This window comes from Candida jiufengensis (assembly GCF_024610255.1).
Source record: "Candida jiufengensis strain CBS 10846 chromosome Unknown scaffold1, whole genome shotgun sequence".
Lineage (NCBI taxonomy): Eukaryota > Fungi > Ascomycota > Pichiomycetes > Serinales > Debaryomycetaceae > Lodderomyces > Lodderomyces jiufengensis.
The window spans coordinates 441,336-461,672 of record NW_026261562.1 but is presented as its reverse complement, the minus strand read 5'-3'; the positions used below and the strand labels follow the sequence as shown (position 1 = coordinate 461,672).

General features: G+C 28.1%; 12 protein-coding genes across 12 annotated transcripts; 5 read left to right on the top strand and 7 right to left on the bottom strand. All coding sequences in view use genetic code 12, as the record gives it.

Moving 5' to 3' along the window:
- Nucleotides 1-626: 626 nt before the first annotated feature.
- TRM1 (tRNA (guanine26-N2)-dimethyltransferase) lies at nucleotides 627-2,312 on the bottom strand (the record flags this gene model as incomplete). Its single annotated transcript, XM_051764628.1, has 1 exon — nucleotides 627-2,312. The coding sequence occupies one exon, from the start codon at nucleotides 2,310-2,312 to the stop codon at nucleotides 627-629; it is 1,686 nt and encodes a 561-aa protein (XP_051618022.1).
- Nucleotides 2,313-2,754: 442 nt separating this feature from the next.
- Nucleotides 2,755-3,237, bottom strand: TEN1 (Ten1p; the record flags this gene model as incomplete). The annotated part of the gene is made up of 1 exon (XM_051764626.1): nucleotides 2,755-3,237. One exon carries the CDS (start codon nucleotides 3,235-3,237, stop codon nucleotides 2,755-2,757), a length of 483 nt encoding a protein of 160 aa, XP_051618021.1.
- Nucleotides 3,238-3,393: 156 nt separating this feature from the next.
- Nucleotides 3,394-3,696, top strand: KGF54_003978 (uncharacterized protein; the record flags this gene model as incomplete). The annotated part of the gene is made up of 1 exon (XM_051764625.1): nucleotides 3,394-3,696. One exon carries the CDS (start codon nucleotides 3,394-3,396, stop codon nucleotides 3,694-3,696), a length of 303 nt encoding a protein of 100 aa, XP_051618020.1.
- A 188-nt stretch (nucleotides 3,697-3,884) lies between these two features.
- On the bottom strand, nucleotides 3,885-4,937 carry KGF54_003977 (uncharacterized protein; the record flags this gene model as incomplete). The annotated part of the gene is made up of 1 exon (XM_051764624.1): nucleotides 3,885-4,937. One exon carries the CDS (start codon nucleotides 4,935-4,937, stop codon nucleotides 3,885-3,887), a length of 1,053 nt encoding a protein of 350 aa, XP_051618019.1.
- Nucleotides 4,938-5,273: 336 nt separating this feature from the next.
- On the top strand, nucleotides 5,274-6,377 carry KGF54_003976 (palmitoyltransferase; the record flags this gene model as incomplete). The annotated part of the gene is made up of 1 exon (XM_051764623.1): nucleotides 5,274-6,377. The coding sequence occupies one exon, from the start codon at nucleotides 5,274-5,276 to the stop codon at nucleotides 6,375-6,377; it is 1,104 nt and encodes a 367-aa protein (XP_051618018.1).
- An 864-nt stretch (nucleotides 6,378-7,241) lies between these two features.
- On the top strand, nucleotides 7,242-9,905 carry DAL81 (Dal81p; the record flags this gene model as incomplete). Its single annotated transcript, XM_051764622.1, has 1 exon — nucleotides 7,242-9,905. One exon carries the CDS (start codon nucleotides 7,242-7,244, stop codon nucleotides 9,903-9,905), a length of 2,664 nt encoding a protein of 887 aa, XP_051618017.1.
- A 35-nt stretch (nucleotides 9,906-9,940) lies between these two features.
- ARC19 (Arc19p) lies at nucleotides 9,941-10,522 on the bottom strand (the record flags this gene model as incomplete). The annotated part of the gene is made up of 2 exons (XM_051764621.1): nucleotides 9,941-10,453; nucleotides 10,520-10,522. The coding sequence occupies 2 exons, from the start codon at nucleotides 10,520-10,522 to the stop codon at nucleotides 9,941-9,943; spliced, it is 516 nt and encodes a 171-aa protein (XP_051618016.1).
- Nucleotides 10,523-10,794: 272 nt separating this feature from the next.
- KGF54_003973 (uncharacterized protein) lies at nucleotides 10,795-12,252 on the bottom strand (the record flags this gene model as incomplete). The annotated part of the gene is made up of 1 exon (XM_051764620.1): nucleotides 10,795-12,252. The coding sequence occupies one exon, from the start codon at nucleotides 12,250-12,252 to the stop codon at nucleotides 10,795-10,797; it is 1,458 nt and encodes a 485-aa protein (XP_051618015.1).
- Nucleotides 12,253-12,890: 638 nt separating this feature from the next.
- KGF54_003972 (RCF2) lies at nucleotides 12,891-13,481 on the top strand (the record flags this gene model as incomplete). Its single annotated transcript, XM_051764619.1, has 1 exon — nucleotides 12,891-13,481. The coding sequence occupies one exon, from the start codon at nucleotides 12,891-12,893 to the stop codon at nucleotides 13,479-13,481; it is 591 nt and encodes a 196-aa protein (XP_051618014.1).
- A 217-nt stretch (nucleotides 13,482-13,698) lies between these two features.
- Nucleotides 13,699-16,134, bottom strand: KGF54_003971 (SANT/Myb-like DNA-binding domain-containing protein; the record flags this gene model as incomplete). The annotated part of the gene is made up of 1 exon (XM_051764618.1): nucleotides 13,699-16,134. One exon carries the CDS (start codon nucleotides 16,132-16,134, stop codon nucleotides 13,699-13,701), a length of 2,436 nt encoding a protein of 811 aa, XP_051618013.1.
- A 411-nt stretch (nucleotides 16,135-16,545) lies between these two features.
- On the top strand, nucleotides 16,546-16,862 carry KGF54_003970 (uncharacterized protein; the record flags this gene model as incomplete). Its single annotated transcript, XM_051764617.1, has 2 exons — nucleotides 16,546-16,576; nucleotides 16,636-16,862. The coding sequence occupies 2 exons, from the start codon at nucleotides 16,546-16,548 to the stop codon at nucleotides 16,860-16,862; spliced, it is 258 nt and encodes an 85-aa protein (XP_051618012.1).
- Nucleotides 16,863-18,177: 1,315 nt separating this feature from the next.
- Nucleotides 18,178-18,699, bottom strand: KGF54_003969 (uncharacterized protein; the record flags this gene model as incomplete). Its single annotated transcript, XM_051764615.1, has 1 exon — nucleotides 18,178-18,699. One exon carries the CDS (start codon nucleotides 18,697-18,699, stop codon nucleotides 18,178-18,180), a length of 522 nt encoding a protein of 173 aa, XP_051618011.1.
- Between the last annotated feature and the right edge of the window lie 1,638 nt (nucleotides 18,700-20,337).

Here is a 20,337-nt window from a genome sequence, read left to right as displayed (position 1 = left end):
ATTTTATTGAATCATCATCTCTGAATTTTACCTTTGAACAATCTTTTAATAAATCGTTATCTTTTAATAATTATATTATTATCGTGTGTTTGAAACAAATATTTTAAATAAAAGTACCAAAACCTGCATATAATGTATAATTTTTGCAATATTTTGCATATAAGACAAAGTATTAATTACACAAAACTTTATTTTTGTACTTATCAAATATTTGGTCTAGCTATTTGAAACCTGTATATAAGCTTAGAATTTACTATAATCGTGTGAATATTAATTTTTTATTAAAGTCAATAATAATATTAATTTACAACTTAAAAATAATAATTTTATAGTAACTTTTTCTTGATCGCCTTAATAAAATATATTTCTATTAATAGAATTTAAAAAGGCTGAGTCAACTAATAATTTTATTAGTATGATTTTCTAAAAAAGTGTTTTCGAAATTTTGATGTTGATTGTCTGATTTAATTTTTATTTGACAAGACAAGAAATTGATATAGATAGCGTTACCATTTTCTTCAAATTCGAAACAAAACACTTTTGACATCATAATATTCATTAATTAAAGTTAAATGATCAATAGTGTTAATATAATACATTTATTACTAAAGATTCATCTATACTATTTACTTTGGTCTCGACATTGGACCCCAATTCTTTGTTGGATTTTCTTGATATCTAACCATTTTAACTTTTCTTAATTTTGAAATTTGTTCACTTATTTCATTTGATGTTTTGAAATCAATTGCAATTTCTTCTATATCTGATTGAGTTTGACTTTGACTTTGACTTTGTTGTTCCTCTTTTCTAGCAAAATATTTTAATATTTTACCACCTGCTGAATCTTCACGTAAATTTGAATTATAAATAAAATTATTCTCTTTCAAAAATTTCAATTTTTCTTTAATTTTATCATTTAATTCTTCTTTATCTTCATCTTGTCTTTTAATCATATTATCATAATACTCTTTATTAACATCAATCATCCATTGTCTTATAATTTTTAAATTAGTTTCCCAATTTATATTTGATTTTATACAATTCTTTTTAGCATGAGTCAAACTTAAATTTAATTTTGTGGTTTCTTCATCTTCTGAAATTTTTGAATTTAAATTACCTACTGCTTTACTATATTCATCTATTGATATTGGTGATGTTTTAAATAATGAAGATAAATGATTTAAATTATAATAAAATGGTACATCTTTCAATTCATTTTTAGCTAATGTTAACATTCCTTTGATTCTTTCATGAGTTTTATATATTGATTTATTATTTGGATTTGCATTAAGTTCTAATATTTTATTTATAAATTCTTCATTTTGTAAATTTCCAGCATACATTGGACCAGCTAAATTGAAAGTTGACTCACAAAATTCACAATTTGATGAAATTGGAGTCACTAATTTAGGATATATAAATTTAGTTGGTCCCTTTTTCAACCCTAAAGGTTGTACTTTTTTATTTCCACATCCATTACATCCATATACTAACATAGTTTCACTAGCATGATCTTTAACTTTTATTGGACTTGTTTTAATTTTTATCCAACATCTAAAATAATAATCAATACTTAAACATAATAATGGTTCAATTGATTTTTTGTATTTTGCAGCTGTTGTGGCAACTAAATTCAACATCAATCTTATACCAACTTCATGATTTGTTTCATTATTTATATAAGAATTCCCAAAATTATTACCTCCATATAAAGCAAAACATTTTTCAGGATATCCACTTCCAGCTAAAACTGCTGCATCTGTACAAGTAACTAGCAACATTCCATCATCTTCTATACATTGTATTGCAGAATCAATAAAAGGTGAAGCAGTACCATACGGATCTAAATCAACAATATGGAACTTTTTATTTGTTGATCCCATAAATTTAATAGCATCATCTTCGTTTGATTCAACTTTATGTTGTATATGATTATGTTGTATATTTCTATCAATTGCCGCCACTGCATCTTTCGATAAATCATTAGCTATAATTTTTTGAACATTAGGTATTTCTAATCCATATCTACAACTTCTTAAACCTGATGCAGATAATGCTTCTAAAATATTCAAATTGTGAAGTTTTCTCCTCTTGTTGTTCTTTTTAGAATATGTGTCTCTTCTCATTTCATCGTACGCTATTATGGATAAGGTAGATAAATCTCTATTGAATTGTTGTATGGGGTTGTAAAATACTTCATCCTTTTTAGGTGTTAAAATTGTTGCTTTTCCTTCAGTTGTATAGGTGAATTCTTCGGGTATTATCGCTGGTGGTGATGTACTGACAGATGTACTTTCAATTATATTTGACATTTTGAATCGTTTAGCTAGGTTGACTAATTTTTTGTACATTCATTTAAACCAATGGTAAATTCTATCTATTTAGTGATGCTTATTGAAAAAAATTGTTAGTAGAATAGTTTTATAGCACAAAATCAAAAATGCATATCGATCGCGTTTAGATGAATTGAAATTTATCAATTCTGGTTATCATAAAATTCATCACTTATTAGAAAGGCTTGAACAAGAGTTGTCACCGATTGGTCATTAAATGCTATGATTGAAGCAACAAGGTCCAGATGCAAGATCTTCTTACGAGAGTTGGTTGAGCCAATAAATTATTTCTCATTAATAGTACATTCCAAAATTCTATAAACTTTTATATGATACAAAATTTGATTAAATAAATAATAGATGAGATTCAAGCTGACCAAATCATCTTTAAGTACTCTTTATGAAGTAAGAAACCTACTCACTAATCCCACTGACGTATAGGTTTCATCAACTCTCGATCACTTAAATATTTCAAAGTTCTTAAAAACCGTTCAGATCTAACTATTCTAGGATCAATTTCACTGATTTGAAAAACATTTATACCTTGGCCATCATAGAACGCGTCTATGTTTAGGATATTCCCAGAAGTTAAAGTTGATACACTTAATTGTGACTCAATTTCTGATAGATCTAACGTTGTTGAAGTATCCTGTACTTCTTTAAGTTTTGGCTCTTCTGGTTCGTCTATTATGATTATTGAATCATCTGATTCATTATCTGATTCCGCTTGATCGTCCTCTACTTGATCACTGGATAAACTTGGTAGTCTTTGTATAGTTAATTTTGTATCAAACAAATTAAATTCTAAAACTTGAGCTACGATTCTAATTCTAATTGGATTTGAAACATTTGCTCTGGGAAATAAATTGTGGATGTTTTTGGGATCTATCACTATAAATGTCATATTATTACTCTCATATTTGCTAATTTGATCTTGACTTGTTGTTAAATTGACGTTATTACAAATTTTGGTTGTCAAAAAATTGAAAAACAAAAACAGATTTTGGTAAATATCTAAAACTTATAAATTTCACATACATGACACATTATTAATACGAGAATGGCAACAACAATTCCTCCAAACCTAGCGTCATCAGCAAATGCACCAAATATAGATTTTACATCATCGGATATATCTACTTACGAGTCAGAGTCGGATTCAGATTACAATTCAACAGAAGATGAAATAGGTTCAGATTCAGAAGATTCATATAAACTAACAGCACAAGAACAATGGGATGAAAGTTTGAAGCAAATTACACTTTTGTTGAGTCTTGTTATTTTCCCATTGATAGGGAAGTTGTTGGGGAGAAGGATGAGTAAATTTATTTGGAGAAGATTTGCTAATTGGTGGTGGGTATGAAAAAGTTTTAGAGTTGATGGATAAAAATTATTAGGTGAGTTAAATTTAGGTATATAAAATGGGGTCAGTCTGGTACTGATTAAAGTTAAAAGCTTGCATGTAATAAGTAAATAAAATATAGTAATTAAATATACAAATTAATTAGAGTGTAAAACATTATCAATATTGAATGCAATTTTATTTTTGATCTATAAACTATTAATTATAGAATTGAATTCATTATGTAAATTATTTTCAATACATTCTTTGAAAATTAATTGAATGAAAGGTTTCAAAATATTAAATTTAATTCTTAGTATAATATTTTCAATAATTTTTAAATTTTCATCTAATGAAAAAATTGATGAATCCAGTGAATTTAAAGAAGTTGATGAAAAAATAGATGCTGTATCCTTTTGTTGTGATTGTTGATGTTGTACCAAGTCTAAGTTTATTGAATTTAATATTTTTTTGAATTTATTGAAAATCTCCAAAACTAATTTTAGATTGATTTTGTAAATGAATAAAATATCTAAATTTATATTGATTTCTAGCTTCTCAATTAATAATTGTTTGGAGTTTAATTTTATAGGTGATGTATTTATTGTAGGTAATGAAGAATTCGATGAATGATTAGTGTTTCTTTTTGGTGTTTGAGGGTTTGATAAACTTGATGAGTTTAATGATGTGTAGCTATCTCTCTTGAATTCTTGTTGAGATTGTGGTAAATTTAAATCAAAATTTTTGAGGATTGTGAATAGGTTCTTGATGAATCTTATTTCATGTCTTGATAAATTATTTTCTTGCAATTGTTGTTGTTGTGTTGCATCTGAATTTATGATATGTTTCACATTTGTGGTTGTTGTTGTTGGACAAGATTGGAATGGATCCATTTTAGTAGGGAATTGCAGTGTTTGTAATGATTGTTGATGTTGACTAGTTAATTTTGAATTATTCAACTTCTTCAAAAATTGATTTTGTTGTTGATTTTGAACTTTGAAATTTTCTTCATCATTTTCTAAAATTTTGATCAAATTGCCCAAAGATATACTTAATTTCAATAATTTTTGAGAATTTACTGGAAATTTTTGTTGATTTTGATAATCATTTAATTTTATTAAATCTTTATATGATATTTTATATAAGTCTAGGAAATATTTATTTACATCTGTTGTAAATGGGAGTGATGTTAGCAAATTGTTTATATCTGTTATTTCTTCATCTAGGAAAGAAGTTATATATGATGGAGTTGATGTAGACATGAAATTTCAGCTTGATATTTGGTGATAATGAATTCTGAATTAAATTATTGGAAAGTACAATAATTTCTTGGTAAATAAAGGTAAAAGTCGGACTTGTATGTATAAAAAAACCTATATCAGTGTAAAGAATTGCAATTAAAAGGGAAGGAACGTCGTTGATAATGAATACAATTAATGCAAGTATAAGCTAAATTGTTCTATCAATAAAACTGAAACGAATTTGTATCACCAAAATTTTGATAGCATAAATTCCACTTAATAAATTAAATTTTATTATGTAGATCGATTCTATACACAAATTTATTACTAGTACAACCAAGGGTCTTGAAAAATGACATGTTCTTCAGAACAATAGTTACAATCAGTATCATATCATTTATACTTACTTGTTTATTAATTTTTGGCGACTCACCTAGTTTTAGAAACACTCCCATACAAAAATTAAGGAATCAACTACTCAATGTACTAAGACAATTGAACCAGTTTTATTCGTATTTAGATCAAAAGACAAATGGTCAATTAATTTTCATTTTGGGGTGGCTTATACCGTTGGGTTATTTGGCTGTGGTGACTGTTTGCTTTTATCAATTCTGGATTAAAACTTTCCCAATTATTGAATCCACTACTAGTACTTTAAGTTATTATTATATTATACTATCAATGTTTGTCATATATTTATCAACCGTAATTGCGATGTTCTCAGACCCTGGCTCAATTAATGCAACTTCATTAAAAACTTATCCTTATGAGCCAAATCAATTAATTTTTTTCAATAATAATTTATGTTCAACTTGTAAGATTGTTAAACCAGCAAGATCAAAGCATTGCTCGGTGTGTAATAAATGCTACTTATTATATGATCATCATTGTATTTGGATTAATAACTGTATTGGATATTATAACTACAAATGGTTTTTGTTATACTTGGTGGTGAACATTAATATGTTGGGTTATGGCTTTATTGTCTGTTTTAAAGCTATCAATTTACAATTGACTAATTACACCTTATCAGGATTTTGGAATTTAATAACAAGAACAAATGATACAAATAAGATCACTGGTATATTTATAATTCTTTGTATTATATTCGTTATAATAGTTATTATATTTACTGCTTTGCATTTACGTTATATTTACTTGGGTGTAACAACAAATGAATTAGATAAATGGGGAGAAATTGAGTATTTAATAGATTTGAATTTGCTATATAAAGTATCACCACCTATTAATAATCAAATGTTTGTTGAAAAAGCATCAGTGCGGTCAAAAACTTTAAGTGAAGAGACGGTATATATAAGTTTGAAGGATGAAACAATTTTGATCAAAAATGTGAATATTGCTGATTATAATATAATACCAGTTGAATCAGTGATTAGTGATATAGATAACGAGTACGATAAAGGATTTTGGAACAACTTAAAAGATAGAATCTTTGTATAAATAAATCTGTATATAGAAAATGTTGTATACATTGAATTTTTTAACAATTAAACATTTTTTTACAACCAAAATTAATTTTTAAATACTCTAATGCTTCTTTATTCAAACTGAGAAAGTTTACTGATAGTCAAGTTCGATTAAAAAGCCTTCGATAAACCAAAACTGCCATTGCTAATATATATTTTGGTTGCGAAACATTTCTCCCATTTTAACAGTTTAGGGGTAATTTTTCAACCGAATAATCTTCAAAATCTACACAGTTATGCGTTACTATGCCTATTTTTAATTCTTGCTAGCTCAAGGAATGTAAATTGCTTAAGTTTAAGGTTAAACTGAAAGGTGTTGCAAAGTCTACAATTATTTCTGATTACAAAGTAATGTAAAACGAGCTATGAATTTATACGATTAATATCCAAACTTATACTACTCATAATTATATAAAATAAAATAGTTCAAATCTTTAGCTTCTTTACTGCTACAAAGCTACAACTTACAAAGGTAGCATAATGACTTAATCATCATCGGTCAATTACATTCGAGACAAATTTCATCGATCAATTACAAATTCAATTCATTCAAAGATCAATCAATAATTTTTTAAAGTAATTGATTAATTAATAAAATATCCCGTAAATATAATAAACTATTGTTAATATAAATTAAACACAAAAAATTATTACGAAAAAAAAAATAAAAAAAAGAAAGATAAAAATATAATTTATTTATTTTTCAATATTTATTACAACCAAAATACTTTTACAAATTTATAATAAACTAAAATACATTTCAATTTAATATATTCAGTCAATAATCTATTCATATTGTTTTACATCCACATTATATAAGAACAAATATTAAATATCAATGGAAGAAAAAGAATCAACTAATGAACAATCAAATAATTTATCATTAAATAATAGTAATAATAATAATCAAAATAATCAAAATAGCAGTATATCCAATAATAATAATGACAATAAAAGTCAAGATAATCTAAATAAAGTTAATGATACTGGTAACAATAATCATCAAAATTTTAGTACTCGACCAATACAACCTAATCAATCCCCAAATGATATACAACCTTCAATAAATTTAAATGGTAATTCACAACCAAGTCCTCATAATCAACTACAACAAAATCAACCTTCACAATTTAATCATCAGAATCAGTCTCATGAAATGTATAATAATCATCATCAACAACCTCCTCAGCAAAGTTATGAATCGCAATGGTCTTCCACAATGATGATGGATCCAAATACAGCTGAATATTTATATAATATTGAATTACCAACTTATATCCCAACTGAATATAGACCAGAGAATCAAAATAATAACAGTAATAACATAATGCATAATATTCAGTATCAAAATAATGTACATCAACAAGATAATTTACCACACCCACCATTAAATGAAGAACAACCTCAACAACCATTACCAGCTACAAAATCAAAACAAAGACGTCCTTGTGACCAATGTAGAAGAAGGAAAACTAAATGTGTAATAGTACCAAATACCGATAATTGTGTACAATGTGAGGCAAAACAATTATCTTGTACATATACAACTCCAGCAATTAAGAGAAAACCAACAGATATGGGACCTGAATTAAATAAAAGAAGTAGAATGAATCCCTTGGACAATATACAAGTTCCAGATGTACCTATACGAGATGTTGCACCAATTCAAGAATATTCATCAATAAATAATTCCTTGTTGAAAAAAACACTATCATTACAATTTCCAAGATCAAGTTTCTACGTTGGACCAACATCTTACCTTTATGATATAAATCTCTTAAATACAATAATAGATTCTCACAACCAAAAGCAAACCACATCCACCACAACAAATAAGATAGAGCAAGTTAGTTTGAGTAACTCAATTTCACTAAGAAAAGTTAGTGATAAAGTACAATTTGTTTTGAAAGAAGATCAATCACCACAATCGTACCAAACAATGTCAAATGATGTTGATACGATAGAAAAATTTATATCACCTCATGGACAAATTTTAATAGATTTATATTTTAGAATTATTCATCCTTCATATCCTATCGTTCATAAAAAGGTGTTTTTAGAGAAATATTCAAGAACTCATAGAGAATTTAGTGCTCCATTATTAGCAGCTGTATATGTACTAGCTATACAATGGTGGGATTATGATCCACAACTAAATAGATTTCCAAAACCAAATGTTGAATTAATACTAAAAATTGGATTAAATAATTATTTACTGGAAATTTTGAAAAGACCAAAGTTAAGTGCAGTTCAAGCGGGGCTCTTATTATTACAATGTAAACATATCATCAGTTGCAAAACATATAACGATCAAATACAAAATAGTGGAGATGCAGATTATTCAGAATGGGTTTTGTGTTCACAAGTTGTTTCATTAGCTGAAGAATTAGGTTTAGGACTAGATTGTAATAATTGGAAATTACCCAAATGGGAAAGAGGACTAAGAAAAAGATTAGCATGGGCAGTTTATATGGAAGACAAATGGTTGTCCCTAAAAGATGCAAGACCTTCTCATATTAGTGAAAATAACTGGATTGTTTTACCTTTATATGAAGAAGACTTTCCAGAAAAACATGGAGATGGTGATTTAAAAGAAGGTTCTTCTGATATTGATAATGGGAAAAAGATTTTCATGAATTTGATTGAATTAAGTAAAATACTCAGCGACATTTTAAATCAATTTTATTCAATGAAAGCAATGAATGAAATCACAAATATAAATGATGTTTTAAAATTAGCAAAACCTTTGCAGCTAAAACTTAGGAACTGGTTCCATTCATTACCAATAGAACTTCAAATGACTTCAGTACAACCAAGAAAATTATGTTCAAATGGTTATTTACAATTAGCTTATTTTGCAACAGAATTAACATTACATAGAAAAATCACCACGGTAATATATCAACAAACAAAACTGGGAAATCCACCACCGAATGAATTAATCAACGTATGTAGGGCAGCTGCCAAGACAAGATTATTAGCATCAATTGAATTTGTAAGAGATTTAAAACCAGAACATATACATTCATTCTGGCATTCTTCAAGTTCTTCAAATTTTACATTAATTGGAACATTTGCAGCTATATTGTATATGTCAAGTCCAACACAAGAAGAAGCTGATTTTTACAAAGATCAAATATTTAATTATAGATGGATACTCAAGATATCATCAAAAGGTTTCGATCAAGTTGCAGAAGCTTTGTCTCAGCTAGATTTAGTTTTGAGTAATATTCCAGGTTTACTTAATGATAATGTAGATATGCCAATGGTTTTACCCAATGTACAAGATCCACCACCAAAAAGTCCATTTTCAGAACCACCAACTCCTAATAATACAAACGGATCGACGAAAAAGAGACATCCAAGTAATTTAAGAGATTCACCATATAATTCACCACAAAGCTTTTATACACCAGTAAATGAAAAAAATTCCCCATCAGTATCCCCCAAAGATTATAAGAAACAAAGTATTACAAGTGAAACTCCAAAAAGTCCAAAATAATAGTTTTTAGTATTATGTATATTTTCTTTTTTTTTTTAATCAAAAGGTATTAAAAAAGATTCCGCAATAACTCTAGCTCTAGCATTTAAAAATAATTTCATTTCACTAATTTCTTTATCTACATCTTCCATAAATTCAATTATAAAATCAACTAATTTATCTTTCAACATTTGTTCAGTATGAAAATTTGTAATTAAAAAACTTATATCATAACCAGTAATAGGTTTTCTTCTTAATATAAAAAAATTCTCTGCTCTACTAGTTAAAAATCTTGTAAATTTATGTACCAAGATATTTTCAATTTCATCAGATTGTTTAATCTTTATAGATATTCTTATTGAATTTATACTTGATTCAATTAAAATTTTTTCATTTTCATTACGTGCTATATGCATTGGATTTAATATGAGTTCTGGATCATGTTGATTTGATACTTCTATTTCTGGTCTATTATGTCTTTCTATTAATTGTGATGAAAAATCTTGTAAACATATTGCAGCTGTTAATGATGATCTTACTGCTGTTAAATATGGCTTTAATGATTGTGACTGAAAAAATTTAAAATGTTAGTATGATAGGCTCTTTGGGATGACTCAATTGATGAATGTACATACCATTGTATATTGAGTTAGTGTAAATGTAATTTGTTTCAACCGTTTGCTAACACCTTATATATTTTGTTGATTTATTTCCGAGAATGATAACTAAAAATTTTGAGACTTCCGCACGACTAGGAACTTTATCAATTCAAATTTTCAAAATTCGTTTGGTCAATTGAACTACATCTTAGAGGATCAATGTATTCAAGACAATTAATCAAAAAAAATTCTGAAGAGTCTAAGTTAGATAGAGAGCCAGTCTAGCCTCTAATTCATTAATACTTCATTATTTAATAATTCATTACTTTCTTTTTAATTTCGGTTTTAGGTTTTTTGATACTTGTAGCAGGATCTAAGTCGGAAGTTCTTCTCTTTTTCCAAACTCTTTCTTTCAATTCATGCTCTTGTTTCAATACTTCAAAAATTTCTTTAAGTTCATTATCTTCATCTTCCAATTTAGCTTGAGATTTCAAGAATTTTGAAAATTTATCAAACGATAACCATATCAAAGCATCGTTTTCTCCCTTTTCATTTAAAATTGATTCAATTTTATTTTTTTGTAATTTGAAAATTTGAATTTTTTCATCAACTTTATCCCAAAATAAATCTAGTGGAGTTGAACCATTTCTTCCACATAATTCGATAAATGAATCCTCAGATTCTAATTTGTCAAATACATCATTGAATTTTGTTTTATGAGTTATTGAAATTGAAGATAGGTATATTTTGAAATTATCTCTTGCCTTTCTATCATTTCTATAAATTTGCTTTTCTTGAGTTTGTATATCTTCTTCTAACTTCTTAATGATTTCAAGATATATTTCTCTTTTGTACAACTTTAGTATATCTAGTTTACTCAATATTTCAAAATGCTTGTTTTGCTTAAATCTTGAATCAGCAAATAAATTTTCATATAAATCTTCAAAATTTTCTGAATTTTCAACTAATGATAAGTTAATCAGGTGTAAATAAGTTAATAATTCTTCAATTGCTTGGTTTTTCTGAGTGGTGATTTCTTTTTCATGATCTTCTCTTAAGCTGTTTATAAACTTGTAAAACATTTTTATCATTTCATGATCCAGTATTATTGAATGTTTGAAAATTGGATTATCTTCTTCTTCAAACTTTTTTTGTAAACTTATCCATCTTGAGTTGTGCGTTAGTTCTCCTTTCGCGTGTAATTTTTCTAATTCTTTATTGAAATTGTTTTTAAACGTTTCAACCATATTTGACTTGTTATTAATTTCTGATTGAAATTTATTTAGTATGAAATCTTCATACACATCTTTTTTTCTTATGGGGTTTGTTATAGTCCAGTATCTTGGTTCATTAATTAAATTTTCCATTACTGTTTGAAATGACCAAGTTGAATCTACTTTGTAATCTTTTAATAATTCTATAAATTGATTTTCATCTTGTGGTACTTCTGATGTTGAATCTACTGGTTTTGCCTTTAGCTCCATTTCAAGTTCATTTTCCACTTCATTTGTCTCTTCTTCTTCTTTCGTTTCGTCTCTTGCTGTTGATATTTCTTTTTCTTCCCAATCATCAGGTTTGTCCCATGAAGTCTCCTGAGTTATCGTATTATAATAATATACTTGTCCATCATCAGTTTTATATTCTTCCCAATTCGATTGTGATTTAATTAATTCTTCACCTTCGGGTAAAGTCCATTGAGTTTCATGTGTTTCAGTATTATGATAATATGATTGACCATCGTCGGTCTTTAATTCTTCCCAAATGGGCATATATTGATCTATTTTATGAAATTGTAATTAATCTAAATTTAGTAATATTATTTTTTGTGAAATTTGCAGATCGAATTAAAAATTTACGATAGAATTAAAAACATTAAAATTATATACTTTATGAAATGGCATATTTTATTTGTAAAGTACTACCAATGAAGTAGTACACTTAAACCGCCCATGCTCATCGATATATCAAAATTAGACTTATTTTAATGAGCATGTCCTCGGCTCGTCTACCTAAGTCTATACTTACATTATTTTTAATGTGCTACATTTATCTCCTGAGTGGACTAAATAAAAACTTTTGACACGTAACAATGCTTTAATTGAATTTGAGCATATTTTTCAATCTAAATTAATCAGTAAAAGGAATAAATCGGACTTGATCTTTAGACAGATTTAATTTGATTTCTTTTCTGTCTAAAATAAAATATGGTCTCATAAATCCGAGACCAAGTTTTGAAAAATATAAAGTCGAACCACTTTTCCGCGGAATTTCTTATTTGATGACTTAATATACTAAAGAAAGATTAATATATAAACAAGATGATGTCCTTATCAAAAGTAAAGTTGAATCTTTTGTTCAGCTCATTTCAAATTATCTGCTATACATTTATTAATATAACTGATACAAAATGAAGATCATCACAGAAGAAGAAAAAGTCAATCATAGAAATCACATTATAAAAGAAGGTTTGAAAGGTTTGGCAATTGGTGGTGCTGTATCAGCAGGTATTTTCTCGTTTTTCAAATATAGAAGACCAGCAAGATTTGCAACTTTCAGTCCAAGTATCAAAGCTGCTATATTTGCAATGCCAACTATTGCATTTGGTGCATTTTTTGCAGATCAAGGTTCATGGGAATATGATAAAATGATGCATCAAGCTGAATATCATCAATCAATAACTCAGAAACAAGAGTTACAACTAGGTCAGTTAACTACAAAGGAAAGAATATTGCATAATTTAAATGAACATAAATATAAATTAGTCATTGGTGGTTGGTTAACTACTTTAGGAGTTGTTTGGAAATTTATTGATCGTGATCCACATATGACAAAGACTCAAAAGGCGGTGCAGGTGCGTGTCGTGGCTCATTTTGTCACTTTATTGCTTTTGATTGGAACTATTCTATTGAACATGAGAGATGCTGAAATTAAGAAAAAACTAGCTCCAGAAGTTCCACATTGGAAAAGAGTATTGGAAGAACAAGGTGAAACGAAGTAAATTTTTGAATGAAATATATAAATTAATAGAGTATTCAAATACAGTGGATTTTATATTTTATACATTAAAACACAATATTAGAAAATACATAGCAAGAAATAAAGCTGGATTTTATAGAATTTTAGTAGCAATAAACTTGATCGAGCAGAAGGGTCAAGCCAAATACCATCTTCGTACAATTGGAACAATTCAAATTCTGTAACAACTTTGAATTCTTTTATTTCGATGATTTTTTTAAAATTCTCCATCTATTGGACAATTGAACTTTTGTTCTAGTTGGGAACTCTGCTTCAATTTTACTCCAATTGTTGCCATATTTTTGAAATAAAGCCCTTAAGTCCATATCTTCTTTGATTGACCAAGCACCTTTTTCTAATAACTTGGGATCCTTCTTCGCTTCAGCAACCAATTGACGATAATGCATTTGACATGAATGTTCGGTTCTATCTTTAAAATTGCTTGATATTTCTAACCAATTGGGCCAACGACCGTTTTCTTTGCACAACTCCATCAATTTCTTATCTTCTTCGGCTGACCATGGCTTTCTTGATTTTTGACTTCGCTTTTTCAAATCAGCTTCTTTCAATCCTTCAAATTTTACTTTTTTTAAATTATTTTCTTTAGCTTTAGCTTCCTTTTTTTCTGCTCTTAATATAGCATCATTTTCTCGTTTGATTATTAAATTTTTATAATCCATTGTAAGTTGTAATGTACCATTGACCTTTTCCGTATGGCCACCTTCAGAAATTCTTCTGTAAATATTGACTAGTTGAAGTTTAGGAATTTTATTATCAAATGCACTAGTGATTTTAACCCATTTATCAGAACTATTTTCAAATTTGGAATAAGTTTTTAATAATTTATCATAAAACTCCAAACTCAATTCAACTTGTGTATAGACAAAATTTGGATCGAAGATCCATTTTTCTTGAAATATAATTTTATTTTTATTACGAAGATTATCAAAAATACCTTTACATTGAACATCAGTAAACCCCGGAAACTTAAATTTTGTCCACTGTACAAGCAGACCTTTTAAATGATTATTGCATTCGTCTAATACCAAACCAATGATGATATTCTTGTAAATATCTAATGAAATACTTGAAATTGAGGTGATTTTATCATTGTATTCCTCATTGTACTTGAACAAAACTTTCTTCAGTAACTCAGTATGTGGTCTAAGTCTAATAGTTGTTTGATCCTCATCATTTTTAATTAATCTTTTCATATGATTCAAATATTTGACACTCGATTTGTAATCTTCATCATTTAGTTGGTAAGTATAAGGGACGTTATTTTTCTTGACACCACTCAATTTAAACAAGGTTTCTTCTGCTTGGATATTTTCTGACTTATCAATAAATTTTGTACTTAATTTTTCTAATCCCATCTTAACTATAACTGCGGCATGGGTGCCAGTATAGTCTTTTTCAAACAAAACTTTATGAGAATACACATTATCTCCATGTTCTAATGGCACATAAATTGAATCAATATCCCGAAGGCCCTGAGGATTAAAATTTGTTACTAAAGTTTTTTCAGTTGCTAATTTAGTTGATCTGATCCACTTGTTTATATCTAAAAACTCATTGATACATTTTTGACATTTAAGGTCGTATTCTTTAACTGAGCCATCATAATTAGCCCCGGAATTTTGATCGCTAAATACATAATTAAACAATGAACCATCCTTTTTAATTAATGGATTGACCTTCTTAATTAATCTGATTCTGTTTTCTTGATATTCATGATCACCGTAGATGGTAATAAATTGGACTGGTTTAGAATATCCTTCAATTTCAATTATTAAATCTGCCACACGTAAGTAATCAAAGTCATTTCTTGGCTTGGGATTTTCAAGGTCTTTTTCTCTCAACTTGGAACTAATCAGAAGTTTTGATTTAACCTTAAATGGTTTTTTAAATTCAAATTTATTAATTACAACAGCTGCAGATCCACCTTCAATCCGAGCAACAATTAGATTTTTTAATACTTCTTCATCTTTTTGACCTTCCTTTTTGTATTTTTCCAAAAAACCTTCTCTAATGTTTCTTACAGTTTCATCTGTGACCTCCTCAAATCCACAAATACCAATCAAATATCTACCCAAGTCTTTCTTCCCGATTTTGCTCAAATTCTTTTGCATTAAGAACCAACCATCTAATGTTTCAGCACCCTCTCTTTCGTAATAGTAAGTGGGAAATTCAAAGTTCTTCATTGCAAAACTTTCTCTCTTGCTATATTTTTTAACAAATTCTTCTGATACATTAGTTGTGGTAGCAGTATTATTAGTGACAGTAGCTGAAAGTGGTTCAACATCTGACATAGCACCTGATCCTGAATTATTGCTAGTTTCATCTAATGATTCCACACCTAAGGTTGTACCATCTTGATCTTTTGTGTCTGATGAATTTCCATTTTTCAAAATTAAAACACTTTTATCAAATGTTGGATCTACATTACCATTATTTTCCACAGACGTGTCTACCAGTTTCTCATTCTTTGAAGATGTTTCTTTCACTATAGATGATACTTCAACAACTAAATTCTTAACCAAAGAAAATCTCAATTGACCACCTTCACTAGTGAGTTTTACTCTTTTATTATTACCTTGATCACTATTTATTGATCTTTTATCATTCGATGACATTTGATACTCTTGATGATTAATTAACAAAGCTTCAATATATCATACGAGTTGTTTGTTGTGGTTCAACAATTGAATTTGGTTTTTTTTAAATTTTGGTTGTAAAAACCAATTTTGGTTGTAAAAAAAAAACCAAATTATAATTTGACTTATAATACATCGCGTTAAACAAAATTTAAAACAAAACAAAAGCAAAAAGAGCTGTAATCAGTTCCATCTACATTCCAGCTAATATTATTGATCCAAATTCTTAATTCATTTCAACCTCACAGCTATACTCAACTGAATTGCAGCCTAGTAAACAGATGTTTCACGACACACACACAAAAAGACACATCAAATGCGACACACGCACGTGATTTATTCTTATATAAAAATTATCATATTAACTTACTTCATTAAAACCTGAAAATTATGGAAAAGTTGCATATGATGTTGCTGAAGAGTATGGTAAAAAACATTGATCAAAAGTTTTGGAAGTGTATAATAAAAAATTTGGTAAAGCTAATCATGAACAAGATTTCAAGAATACTTTAAATGATATTGTATTGGAAGTTACTAAAAATTTTGATAAGTTAACTAATGCTGAATTTGATAGTGCTACATTAGATCAAGTTAAATTAACTACTTCAATCTTATCAACTGATTCATCCGCCAACATGTATTCATCAATTGTTGAATCTCCAAAAAGTATTATAAGTTCGAAATTATCAAGCTTATCCAAAAAATAAGCGTTGAGTAATTGAATTCTGACCGGAATTTAAGTGTAACTCTTGTTCCATTGTCTGAAACTATTCCATCTGGCATATCATAAAGTTTGAAAATATTATTAATGAATAATTTAACTGCTATTCTTGATGTTAATGTCTTTTAATAATGTATGAGATGAACTCTCTTTGAAAAACTATCAACAACTACCATGGTATAACTATGAATGAACTTCAGCTAAACCACCAGCAAAATTCATACTAATAAAGCTCCGTCCTAAGGCTGGAATAGCCAAAGGTAGAAGTAAGTCAAAATTAATTAAAAACCTGGTTTAATCTGACATAGTCCAAAAAAATCTCTTGATAATCTTTTATATTGAAGGAAAATAATAAAGAACATAACCCATATTGAGTTTTTAATTCACTTTATTGAGCATATGACACAGATTATGGGACCAACACAACCCCCACGAGCGGTGGACCAGCAACTGCATTAAAACGTTGTTGAGGTTGAGATTTAAGATTGATGATACAAATTGATCAGCATAACTTAACCAGAAATCATCTTTACTCTAAGGTTATGTAATCCGTGGCAAAAGATGTCCAATAAGTTGGATTCTTGGATTTGAATGATGCATTGTTTGAACAAGTTGTCATTTTAACTTGAATATTTTCAGCCGGGTTGATGAATTTTCAGCAATGTGAGACCCAATTTTGTGTCATCGACTTAAATTTTTTTTGCTCATTTTTCTCAAGCTTTTATTTATTTTTTTTTATTTATACATCATAGTAAGATTATTTTTGTACACAAATACCTGACAAAGACAAATTTGGTCATTTGCTAACCATATGTGCAAATTGGTTTTCATATGTGTGTATGAGTATATTCAAAATCTCGTTGATGGTATCTCTATTTTCCTACCTACAGTCTTGAAAAATTTTGAGAAGGGTGTCTAACAATATTGAAACAGAATTTTATTTTTATTATTTCTTCCTATAATACAACAAACTTTTAAGTTAAATGATCAATACAGTATAACATACCTACAAAATGCAAAACGCAAAATGAGTAATTCAAGAAGGTTCAGATGAAACGCAATGTTGATGTTTCTGAGAATCAAATTCGTTTCAAATAAATTCATTCTGATGAGAATTCACTGTCTAAAAAACCAAAATACGAGAAAATACGAAATAATACGAGATAAAATTATATGATAGTGAAATTTCATTATTTAAAACAACATGTATTACTTATATAATAGGTTGCAATATGAAGAATTGAATGATTAAGGTGAGCAAGAACCAGCCTACTCTCAAAACGGGAAAATGAGTGGAAGACTCAATTTGTAGTATTGTTGGAAGTATGATTTAAATTTGGTCTTTTGACTTCTGATCTGACTTGACTTGTTTGTGATCTTTTTTTATTGTTAGTTGCAGTCACTTCATGATCTTGTTCTTCGTGTTCTTCTTCTTGTTCTTCATCTTCTTGATTATGTTCCGCATGACCTTGTTCTTGTTCTTGTTCTTGTTCTTCAGCTTGACCTACTTCAGCTTGACCTACTTCAGCTTGACCTACTTCAGCTTGGCCTTCTTCAGCTTGACCTTCTCCAACTTGACCTTCTGCAGCTTGTGATGATGAGGTTGCATTACTTCCACCGTGTCTTAATTCTTGACGTCTAATCATTTTTCGACGTTGTTCTAATTCTTCGGGTGGTATCTCTTCTTCGTCATAACTTGTATACTCCGAGCCATCTTGGTTGTATTCCGTGGTTTCTTCTACCCAATAATACTTACCTTCTCGCTCAATGATGAAATTGCGGGTATCAACTCTTCTAATTTTATTAAAAAAATGATAAGTCATTACTATATAATACTGAATTATTGATATGAATAATATCCATTTAATTTAATGAAGCTAAAAGCTATGTGGCAAGTAGTATATCATGAAATGTTGCAATAATTGGTGATCCATAAATTACAGTTTTACTTTAAAATTGAATTTCAATTGACTGTAGAAAATAAACTTTTCAAATACACATACTTGTATCTTTTTAATACATTTGTTGGGTATAAGCCCAAATTAACAGTTATATTGAAATCAATTTTGTGTAAGTAGTATATCGTAAAGTCGTAAGTCGTATGAGACTAGACTTTATCACGTACTATTTAAGAAGTTGGACATATACAAAACAATATAACTATGAGTAAAGAGGCATGTAGATTACATATTTATGTTAATAATTAAGGCTTTTTATAATAATATCTGTAGTATATACTATTATATTACATAGTATGTGAAACAAAATATTTAGATCTATTAAAATGTTCATAAAACAATTGGATCTTGAAATGTAAATTTTGGTAACATACACCACATTCGTCACTCTAATGCTATTACTAGCTACTATCGGGTTGAGTATGGCTGAAACTGAATTGAAAAAGAAACAACCAGAACCAACACCTCATTGGAAAAAAGTCCTTGAGGAACAAGGCAAAATTTGATAGGATTAAAAGATGTTTGAAGTTAATAGAATAAGTAATGATTGATGATGATAGCATATGAACCTACATGTATATAGATTTAATAGCACAAATAAAAGTATTAATACTGAAACTTGTTAAATATTTTTATTCTCATTTGGGTGCAAAAAAATGTCAATTTTGAAACAAGCCCCTTAATTATGATGTGTAAGTTGAGCTAAAGCACTAAAGTTGTTCACACAACTCCCGATTAAACTAATAGCCTTTACAATTGGATTATCGGGAGACATTTCACTTGTAATACGCTACTTCTGTGCTCGTGTAGTAGCTCTACAGGTTGATTACCGGTCATGTAAACAAAAAATTCATTTTGAATTAATTTAATAAATCATTGAGTAATTCTAAATCAAAAAATTTCTCATATCAAATGGTCGCAGGATAAGATCATCTAGAAGAAAATTACTACATAAATTCAAAACGTTAATCTTTGTAACATTACATGACAACGATAATAAAATAGTTGACAACAAAAATAAAAATTAATTTTATTTTTAAGATCATACAAAAAAAAATATCGCAATTATTAAATTGCTTACACAAAGCCAATCATAACTAATTGATGCACGACCTTTTGGGTGCAATTCCAGAAGATTTCCATTTAGATTTCCATTCAAAGTATAATTAAAGACTAAATATAGTAATAACACCACTTCCAATTTTGTATCTTAAACTGCGATATCAATATTGACATTCATAATTAGTATAAACTTTTAATAAACTCAGTTCAGAGGTTCTATAAATCACCGTTTAATAATATAGATATAAGTTCAAAATAGGAGTATCCGTCGAGATTTAGATTTAAAATTTCATTAACTGATTGTCCAACCAGAATTACTCAAATCATATTATTAAAATTTCACCTGGATTGTAACTAGCTATCTTTTTCGACTATATATCACAAACTATCAAACCTTTTTTACTCATTGAAGCTCATTTAAGTTTCCACATTTGATTAACT